An 11,697-nucleotide genomic window follows, 5' to 3' on the forward strand; every position below is an offset into this window, starting at 1 on the left:
TTGAAGACGTAATTCTGCACTAGAACTTTCATTTTTATAAATATTATTAGTAAATGTATTCATTATAAAAACACATGTCAAAAATTTGGAATTTTTCTAGTGTCAAATGATATTTGCGATTTTCTGAACAAAGTACTTCAAAGTTTTCTTTTTACAAATTTACATAAATAGATGTATACGGTACATGAATTACTAGAAATTTGATTTATTACAAATATTCGAATAATATAATATTTAATTTATTATAAATCCTTCCAACTCACCGCTTCCTCCAGTTATAAATACAACTTTGTCCTTATAAAATTCCGGTATTGTTAAATTCATTTTTATTTTTGGTGTTTTAAGGAAGGACGGGGTCACTGCTTTCGATAACTTTAAACTTTAAACTGATTGTGATCTTTTCCGTAGAATTTATAAAAAAATGCAAACGTTTCGAAATCGACTCATACTACAAAAACAACTTTTGTCAGAAGAGAAACAGAGGTGGCCGGGGAACGGGCCTCGGGAAATAAAAAAAACTAAAAAAAAAACATTATTTATTCTAGTTAACCAGGTTTATCTTTTGTATATTAGATACTTTTATAAAACTTATCTAGAATTTAAACCCAAGGGTAAATTTACGTGCTACAGTTAGTGGCGCACTCTATGGACAGGGCGAACAACTACAAATGAAGTAAAGGCAAAGCGTATGTATTTATACTTTGTCCCACGAGTACCTCAAAATTTTGATGTACTTTGTTCAATTCATCGATGATATCTCGTGATGCAAGCATGGGATCATCAATTTTAATATTTGTATTTATAATAGACTTAATAAACTATGTTATAGTTAAATTACAAGATTGTAGTACAAACGGTGCGACCTGTAGAATTTATTTAACAAAAGCATTTTATCCAAAGTTAAGGGTTTTTGATTCAAATCATTGGTGATATCTTGTGATGCAAAAAACAAATCATCAATTTTAATATTTGTATTTAAAATAGATCTTATAGAGTATGTTATAGTTAAATTATAAGGTTATAGTACAAACGGTGCGCCCTGTAAAATTTATTAAATCAAATCAATCTTCAAGTTTCACCTTGTTCAAAATATTAAGGATATAACATGATATAAAGAAAGCATCATTAATTTTAGTATTTGTTGTTATAATAGACATATTTTGTTATAACATATTTAAATTACAAGGTTATAATACAAACGGTGCGGCCTGTAGAATTTTTTGAATAAAAACATAGTACATCATATGTGACTTGTGGTATTTCAAGTACTTTGTGCAAAAAATCGTAAATATTTTTTGCCACTAAAACAAAGTCATCGAATTTAGTATTTGTTATTATTATAGACATATTTAGTTATAATATATTCAAATTACAAGGTTGTAATACAAACGGTGCGACCTGTAGAATTTTTTTAATAAAAACATAGAACATCATATGAGGCTTGTAGTATTTGGAGTACTTTGTTCAAAAAATTGTAAATATTTTTTGTCACTAAAACAAAGTCATCGAGTTTAGTATTTGTTATTATAATAGACATATTTAGTCATAATATATTTAAATTACAAGGTTGTAGTACAAACGGTGCGACCTGTAGAATATTTTGAAATTAAAAATTAAAACTTAGTCTTATCATGTGTAAATGAAGACTTGGAAGTACTTTGTTGAAAAATCCTAAATATTTTTTGTCACTGGAACAAAGTCATCGATTTTAGTATTTGTTGTTATTATAGACATATTCAGTTATAACATATTTAAATTACAAGATTGTAGTACAAATGGTGCGGCTTGTAGAATTTTTTCAAAATACAAAAATTCTTCCCATATTAATTTGTACATCATTTGTGGCTTGGAGTATTTGAAGCACTTTGTTCAAAAAATCGTAAATATTTTTTGTCATTGGAACAAAGTTATCAATTTTAGTATTTGTTATTATAATAGACATATTTAGTTATGACATATTTAAATTACAAGGTTGTAGTACAAACGGTGCGTCCTGTAGAATTTTTACAAATCACTTGAATAATTGATAACTTTTGCAAAATATTAGTATTATCCCATTTATTTGTTAGCAATTTTGTTGTAAACAATTTTACCTACAAACTTTCATAATTAATTTTTCTATTTACAAAAATTATAAATTCGTGATATTTTTTTATTATTACTTTAATTTCAAAATGTTCTGCAATGCTCTAATTCATTTAATTAAATCAGTCTCAAATTTTCCCGCCACTTTACATAAAAAGCGCATTCATTGTTTCTAAAAAAGTAAGAAAATAATAAAAGTTTTTGTATTCAAATGATGTTTGTCAAAAAATTTTGGAAAATTTTACAACAATATAATTATGCTAACAGTTTTTTACAGAACTTCATTTAATTATTATTTGATTAAATTTGTACCGGGACACGTGTAAAGTGAAAATGTAATAAATTTTAAATAAAAATTAAAAAAAATGATCAATAGAGAAAATTTTAATTAATATTTGTTGTTAACACATGCACTGAGGGTGAATTACTAAAACTAAAGTTTTTGTGTAAACCAACTTATTTTATAAACAAGATGATAAAAATATTTTTTTAGTTTTGATACATTATTGCAGAAATATATTATATGAATTACTTACAAGTCTGGATAAATAGTTATATTAAAAAAATGCTTTGTACTTATTATATTATTTTGTTTACCACTTTTAAAATAGTTTATAATATTGTCTGTTATATTTTTGTGTAATATATATCTTAAACTACGTAGCTAAAAAGAATAATTACCATTTATTTATTACAAAAGTGCATTCAACATATTGAATTTCAAATTTCTGATGTTAGACTTGTAATTCCTCATTTTGTCTGCAAAATATTTGAATTTGTAATTGGTATTTTGAACTATCGAATTAATTAAATATCGATGGCCTAGAATTTAATAAACTTAATACAAGTTGTATTCAGAACAAAAACAACATTAATAGCTTACAGAATGAATAAATAAATTTACAGATTTACATATATTGGATGCATTGTAATGCAAATTGTACTGTTTGATGTTTGAGTTTTGTTCAGAAATGTATTAGAAGGTAATAATTAACTTCCTGTAGGGTAAGTTATTGTAATCATCCAAAAATCAAATCTAGTGGGGTGGGTGGCATCGTGCTTTAGGGCAAATTGCTGGAACTTCCCGTACCGTAACGAAATGTTCGAAAAGTATTAAATGTTTTCATATAGATTGTTATAAATACTGTAACATGTCTAATATTTATAAGAATTATATAAGCTGAATTGCAAAGTTGAAAATATTTGTTTAAAGTATATTAGAACTTTAGTCAGAGTTAAAAATGAAATCTGAATTATTTTCGATATACAAAAAAATTTTGAAACAATTTTTTTTTCAAAATCAATTATTTTGTTAAAACAAGCAGGAAGTTCTTTGAATCATTCAAATCGGACGCTTAGTTCTCTCAAAAACTGCCATTTTTACATATTTAGCTCTGTATCTTTGAAATGGCTGGGCCTGTCTTTGCGAAAAACTAATAAACACTTCTCCCAATCATTATGAACTGAATGTTTTTTAGATCATTCAAATATACTCCGTTCTCTCAAAAATTTGATTTAAATTTTCTGCACTCTTTGCTCCGTATCTCTGTAACGGCTGGACCTGCCTTTGCCTGAAACTAATCAGCACGTCTCCTTATCAATAGGAATCGAATGCTTTTTGAACCAATCAAGTCGATTGATCGTGCGCCCGAAAACGTCGACAAAATTTGTATCCACACATACACACACACACACTCATTCATTTTTTTTTAGGTATGCTAAATGTTCAGAAACCTCTGAAACGTAAAGATATGCAAAAATTTTCATTTTCTATTTTCAGCCCATTGCAATAACTTATTCTACGAGAATTGTATGAATTGAGTATGAATCTAACAAATTTCTGGCAAGAATTCAATAAGATTTTGGTGAGAAGCACTTAATCAGAATAAGAATTTGAATCTAGTAAGAATTAAATAAGAATCTAATAAGAAATCATATTTTGGTGGGCAAGTGTAATATTCTGGTAAAAATCAAAATTCTGGTAAGAATGAAGTTTCTGGTAAGAATTTATATTCTTCTAAAAATCTGATATGGTTGTGTTAAAAATCTAATCAGATTCTGGTAATTAAAAGGTTTATATATAATTAAATAACCAGAATAATTAATATTATTATTGATAATTCATTATATTCAAATTACAGAATATTAAAATATATATATATATATATATATATATATATTACTTAATTGAACAATATTACTATTACTAGGAAAAAATAAAGAATGGACAATATTAATATAATTTTTATGAGAATCTGACAAGAATCTAATTTAACAAGAAATTTACAGAATCGATTTAGAATCCAGTACGGATCTTATAAATTTCTGGTGAAAATCTGAAGGAAATATAATGGAACCAACTAGCTGGTAAAAATCTAATGCGAATTTAATAACATCCTGGCTAGAATCTAATATGAATTCGACACAAATCTAGTAAGATTCTGGTAAAAAAAACTTATAAGTAAGGGTTCTATTGAAATCTGGTATGAACCTTATGAGAATGTGTTAAGAATTTTGTGAGAAACTAGTATCTAATAAAAATTCCGCCAAAAATGATTTTGATAAGAATGTAATGGAAATTTGGTATAAATCTGCTAAAAATCTTGTTAGAATCTCTTTAGGGTCTGGTTGGGATCTAATAAGATTCAATTTTGAACCTATTTATAATCTACTTGAAATAGTTATAAACTATCTAGAATTCAACGAATTTTCAAATTTATTACATAATTTAAAATGTGAATACTTAATTTAAAATTTAAAGCCATAATATTTTTATAAAAATAAATGAAACAAATGTGTTTTGAATATTTTGCAAAGTTCTTTTATTGATTGTTAGACTTACAGAATTTTTCAACCTAATATAATATATAAGAATAATTAATTTGATGAAAATAAAGTACATGTTATTTTATTTAAATAATTATTTTAAAATAAATTGTATTAAAAAATCTATAAAGCGAAATTGGAAAAAATATATATTAAGCATATATTATTGCATAAATCAAAAGTTAATGGCATAAATTACAATTTGAAGAATTGATTATCAAGTTATTATAAATTGTTTTTATTTATTTTTCTTTTGGCTTTTATAATTATATATACATATATATATTAGGGTGGTCCTTGATATGGACATTTTCGAATTTCTTTGCTCCCAAGGGCTCAAATGCTTCCAAATTAATAAATAAAAACCCTCTAAAAATTTTAGCTCTTAATATCAACATTCAGATAGTCCGCGATTCAATTAAAAGTTTCGTATAATTATTATTAAGTAAATTCTTGCGCCATCTGTGATAGCAGACTTGTAATTTTGATGGCAATTTATTACTGATAATTTGAGTGTCTACATCATCAATTAAATAAAGATTTTGCTTAAAAATTATTTTTGATGTCATAATGAATAAATATATATAAATGAATAATGATGAATAAATATATAATAATATAAGAATAAATATATGAAACAGCCAACATGGATTTAATTAGAGGTTAAGTGTTTATAAATATTTTTAAGTGTCATAATTTTCAGTTTCAAATGCTGTCACAGTTGGCGCAAGAATTTACTTAATAATGGATATTACAAAACTTTTAATTAAATTGTGGACTATCTAAATGTTAATATTAAGAGCTAAAACTTATGGAGAATTTTTTTAAATTAATTTGGAAGCATTTGAGCCCTTGGGATCAAAGAAATTTGAAAATGTCCATATTAAGGATCAATCTAATATAATATCTTATAATTATACTTTCACCATTTTGCATTTTATTATGATTGTTTTAATAATAGTCTGAAAAATATTAATAAATGTATAATATTTAAAGACATAAATGCAAAATATATACAAAAACATAAAAAATTGTATATTTAATATAAAAATAACTGTATTTCATTATAAATCATATTGCTTTATCTATTTAATTTTCAAATCAGTATCCAAATTCAAATTCAAATTATAACGGTCATGAAAGTCAACTTGACAAACCTAAAAATGTGTCAAAATTACATCATTTTTTTTGGACTAATAAAATGATAAAATAAACTTTATATTAATTTTTATATAGTTCTTTATTATGCATAGTATATTTTGTACAACAATTTACCATCATATATTAATAAATTTATTTTTTAATTATTTCCAAAATGCATAAATGACAGTTCTCATTTGACGTCTACATGCACTTGAGTGATTGCTAAAATATAATGTATAGGTTATGTTGTACATAAAATTAATTAGAAATAGATGAAAATTTATTAAATTAGTTTAAATAAAACTATATACAATGGATGAAGATGCTGATGATAATTCCTTTGAAGAAAATTATTACTCGTTTCTAAATATACCGAAGACAGTAAGTAGAAATTTAATGGACTGTTGCACAATCTTTTCTGCATGAGGTTTTGGTAATTTGATTTAAAATTCAAAGAAAATGTAATTTAAATTTTATTTATATGAATAGTGATTAAATTTTGGTTTTATTTTTGTTTAAATTATGTGTGTGGATGTGGATTTTAGTTTATGAATCGATTTTTCTTAGTACATAACCTCACTTTTTTTCATATTGAAATTTGTAGACAGGTGCAGAAAACATTGTTGTGACACACATTTTTCTTTTGCATTTAATTAAAATTATAATATATATGTTGCAAAAATGTTATTAAAATTTAACCAGCAAGTCTACTTACTTTTTATTTAAAATTTGATATTGATAATGCAGTTTGTAACTGTCGATGTAGTCTTCGGTTAACTTAAATGTAACCAAATAAATATTTATATATATACATATATATATATATATATAATATATATATACATATATGTATATATATATGTATATATATATTATAGAATATATATATATTATACTGTGTCCACATTTTACTCCTTATATAAGTCTGAATATATTTTTTTTTACCCAGGCTACCCCAGAAGAAATAAATAGTGCATATAGGAATTTCAGTCGACTATTCCATCCGGACAAACATCAAGATGCAGTTCAAAAAGAAAAGGCTGAAATTATGTTCAACAGGACGAAACAGGCTTATGAAGTGCTGTCGAATCCTCATAAACGAGCTATATATGATTCTTTAGGTAGGAAAAATATATAATGTCGTATTATTAGTATATATACAAGGTGTCCCAGAACTCAACGTCAAGAAAACTTAAAAAATAATTATTCCATTTAGTTATGAGCTTCTAAGTAGAACCTAGCATTTTTTGGTTATTGTGGTATTAATTTTGTTTGTCTAAACTTTGGAATTGCAACCGTGAATAATATTTCTAGGTATGGTCTATAGTTTATAGGTACATAGTCTGAAATATTAACAGAATTGTTCCAAATTTTCTAGAATTAAGACTTTTTGTTAAACTATGAACTTAATAACGTTTAAATTTAACTTTGAAAGGTTCTCCTTTAAAACAAGTATACTAAAGTGTGTAGGCAAGTTCCAGCAAAGATAAAGAAATCAGGATTGTGAAATGGTGAAATACTTGATAGTTTTATAATAAATAAATGAAAACATAAATATTGCATGATTTTTCCAAAAAAATTATGAATTACAATTTAAAGTTGCACAAACTTCTGATATAAAAAAATATAAACCTAAAAATAATACATACAATTTTTCAAAAATGTCGATTTTCTTCAAAAAAGGTTTTCACAATTCGCAAAAAGTTGATTTTTTATAAAACACAATTTAAACTAGTTGTAAGTGGAATTTTGCTTTGTTGCTTGAACTTCATGATATAAAAAAAAATATGTGCTGTACTTTCAAAAAGTCGATTTTTTACAAAATTTGAAGTTTTTCAGAATTTGTAAAAGTTTGATTAATTTAAAAAATTAGATTTTTTTTATTTGGAATTTTGCCATTTTTTCAAAATTTCAAGAAATACAAAATGTTCCAAAAATTTCAGAATCTTCCAAAAAATTAGTTTCCAAAAAGTAGTTTTTTTTCAATTGGAATTTTGCAATTTTTCAAAAATTTCAAAAAAATACAAGAGGTTTTAAAAAACACAGATTCTTCAAAATAATTCAAAATTTTCAAAAATGTCGTTTTTTCTTCAAAATTTCACGATTTATCCAAAAGTCCATTTTTCAAAATTTTCAAAAAATAAAAAATTCAGAATCTTCAAAAGAATTCAAAATTTTCAAAAAAATCGTTCTTTGTCAAAAATTCATAATTTTTCAAAGAAGTCGAATTTTTTCAAAATTTTCAATACAGAAATATTTTAAAAATTTCAAGATTTTCAAAAAAAAATTACAATTTATCAAAAATGTTGATTTTTATTAAAATAAATGATAAGAAAAAGCCAAAAAATTTACAATTTATCAAAAATGTCGATTTTTGCGATTTTTTCAAAATTTTTTAAAAATACAAAGTGTTCCACAAAATTCAGAATCCTCAAAATTATTCAGTATTTCTCACAATATTAAAAAAAGTCGTTTTTTTCTTCAAAAATTCATGATTTATGATTTCAAAAATGTCTTCAAAATTTCAAAAAAAGTCGAATTTTTTTTTCAAAATTTCAATTTCAAAAAATAAAAGTTGAAAAAAATTCAAGATTGTCTAAAAAATCTAATATTCTTCAAAAAAGTCGAATTTTTTTCAAAATTCTCAAAAAATAAAAAATGTTCAAAAACATTCAAAAACTTCAAAAAAATCTAATGTTTTCAAAATTTTAAAGCTTTAAAAAATTTCAAATCATAGTACTGTAAGTTCCAGCAATTTACCTTAAGGCACGATTCCGTACACCACTAATTCATTTATTTTTATCTTTTCCAGGTATAAAAGGTTTACAAACAGACGGATGGGAAATCGTAAGTCGAACAAGGACTCCGGCAGAAATTCGCGAAGAGTACGAAAGGCTGGCACGGGAAAGGGCTGAAAGGAGGTTACAGCAACGTACAAACCCTCGAGGAAATGTTACCCTAAATGTTAACGCTACTGAGTTGTTCACAACTTATGTAGACGAATATGAGCTGGAGTGAGTAATGAGTAAATATTCAGCATGAATAGAATATTTTAATATATATTAATATATATATATATATATATATATATATATATATATACAGGGCCGGTCCTGGGGTCCTTAGCGCCCGCATGCAACTTTTTTTTAGCGCCCCCCCCCCTCCTACTAATTTTCATCGTTTTAACAATTTATCATTAAAATTATATAAATATTGACATATTTTTTATAAATTAATTTTTAATTATTCTGGATTTAGTACAAAAAAATTAGATATAATCTAGAATGGTATAAAATATATTGATGTTAAATTTATTTATTATTATCGATATCAATAAATAAAACAATCCCTGTCAGAATTTTACATTTTAGTAATATTCAATATGTCGTAAATTGGTTAAGGATGTAAGTTCGACTATCATAGTAAAAGAATTAATATTTTTGTTAGATTAAAGTTATAAAATTTAAGAAATGCATTTCAGAAATAATATTTATTATTTTGATATAAAAATCTTGATCTCAAAATAATAAATACTATTTCTGAAATGCATTTCTTAAATTCTATAACTTTAATTCAACAAAAATATTAAGTGAAATAAATTGATTAATTTTTATTTATTCTGGATTTAATGCACAAAAAATTAGATATAATCTAAAAGCGTATAAAATATACTGATTTTAAATTTATTTAGAAAATCGAGGCGATTCGGGGGTTGATTATAAAGTATTTTGAAATTTTCAATTATTTTTAACGTATGTGCAATATTAATATTTAACTAGTGGGGTGGGTGGCATCGCGCCTTAAGGCAAATTGCTGGAACTTTCCGTACCGTAACGAAATGTTCGAGGAATATTGAATGTTTTCAAATAGATTATTATAAATATTGTAACATTGTCTAATATTTATAAGAATTATATAAACTGAATTACAAAGTTCAAATTATTTGTTTAAAGTATATTAGAACTATAGTCAGAATTAAAAATAAATTCTGAATTATTTTCGATATACAAAAAATTTAAAAAAAAAAAAAAAAAAATGAAACAAAAATTTTTTTTCCAAAATCAATTATTTTGTTAAGACAAGCAGAAAGTTCTTTGAATCAATTGAATCGGACGCTTAGTTCTCTCAAAAACTGCCATTTTTTGTACATTTAGCTCTGTATCTCCGAAATGGCTGGGCCTGCCTTTGCGAAAAACTAATAACCCCTTCTCCCAATCATTACTATTTGAATGTTTTTTAGATCATTTAAATCGGATGCTCCGTTCTCTCAAAAACTCGATTTCTATTTTTTGCACTCTTCACTCGTTATCTCCGTACCTGCTGGACCTGCCTCTACCAAAAACTAATCAGCGCATCTCCTTATCAATAGGAATCGAATGTTTTTTAAACCATTCAAATCGGTTGATCCGTACGCCCGAAAACGTGGGCGAAAATTTGTATCCATACATATATATACACACACACACATCCTTTTTTTCAAATTATGCCAAAATGTTCAGAAACCTTTAAAACGTCGAGAAATGTAAAAATTTTCAATTTCGATTTTTAGACGATTACAATAACTTACCCTAAGGGAAGTTAAAAAAACAAGAATTTAATTTTCAAACATAACACTCGTATTTCATGTTGGATTTTTTTAATTTTAATTTAATTTAATTTTTCATCATTTACAATATCCAAAATTGCGTCGTAAACTTCTCCTTATTGATATCGTAAGAGCCGTCATATCCACAGTATCAGTTTGTTGTTTTAAAGTTAAATTTTTAACGTATTTTAGAAGTATTGTTCAAAAATCAGTAAAAAATGCAAAGAAATCACATATTTCTTGAACAATATTGAAAAAAAAACTTATTATATTTGATATGTGTGATTTCTGTATAGTTAATAATTATTAAATTTAGAGTATGGACACCACTAGGTATAAAACAAGCCTTAAGATTTTCGTTCCAAAGTAAATTTTGCTTTCATTTTTCATATTTGTTCCACACATGTCTTCAACATTCAAAGTTCAACAGATGCGAAACATTTGCAACAAAAGCAAAAGTTACAATTCAATTTCCCGGAATAAACAAATCATTTTCTGAGCACTGACCCCTCATTTTTTATAATTTGTTTATATTTTTTAACAAGTTCCGATTCAACTAAATCAGCTCGCAATTTTTCGTCAATAATGCCCGACAATTAATTTAATCTTTTCTTATGGGATTGAACACTAGATAATTTCTTTTTCGATTCCACGGTAACTACAAACAAAGAAAAAATTGAATAAGTAGATTAAGCAATAAACAGAGCTGATATTTACTAATTTGCAGAATCGGTTAATTGTTTCTACTAATATCACATTGCAAAATAAATATGCTTTTTATGTCTCCGTATTCTTAGTTATTATAATTTATATATTTATTAAGTATTCTAGATTTTAAATAAATAATTCTAGATTTTATATAAAAAAATATAAATATTATATTATAAATTTAATTTCCGAAACTCGTTTTGGCGCCCCTTAAGGCGTGCGCTCGCATTTTTTGCATGCATCGCATGCAAGGCAGGACCGGCCCTGTATATATATATACTAGCAAACCCGACGAACTCCGTTTCGCCGCCAGATGGTTTCGTGAGAGAGTTGAAGAAATTTTTTGTTTG

The 11,697-nt window shown here is 25.3% G+C and overlaps 1 protein-coding gene across 1 annotated transcript; it reads left to right on the forward strand.

Moving 5' to 3' along the window:
* The first annotated feature begins 6,241 nt into the window (after nt 1-6,241).
* LOC113367771 (dnaJ homolog subfamily C member 11-like) lies at nt 6,242-9,072 on the forward strand. The gene is made up of 3 exons (XM_026609350.1): nt 6,242-6,435; nt 7,004-7,175; nt 8,867-9,072. Exons 1-3 carry the CDS (start codon nt 6,367-6,369, stop codon nt 9,070-9,072), a joined length of 447 nt encoding a protein of 148 aa, XP_026465135.1. The 5' UTR covers nt 6,242-6,366.
* The last annotated feature ends 2,625 nt before the right edge of the window (nt 9,073-11,697 follow it).

Source organism: Ctenocephalides felis, unplaced genomic scaffold, assembly GCF_003426905.1.
Source record: "Ctenocephalides felis isolate EL2017-DRISC unplaced genomic scaffold, ASM342690v1 CF-g0.4_SCAFFOLD_01170, whole genome shotgun sequence".
NCBI classification, from domain to species: domain Eukaryota; kingdom Metazoa; phylum Arthropoda; class Insecta; order Siphonaptera; family Pulicidae; genus Ctenocephalides; species Ctenocephalides felis.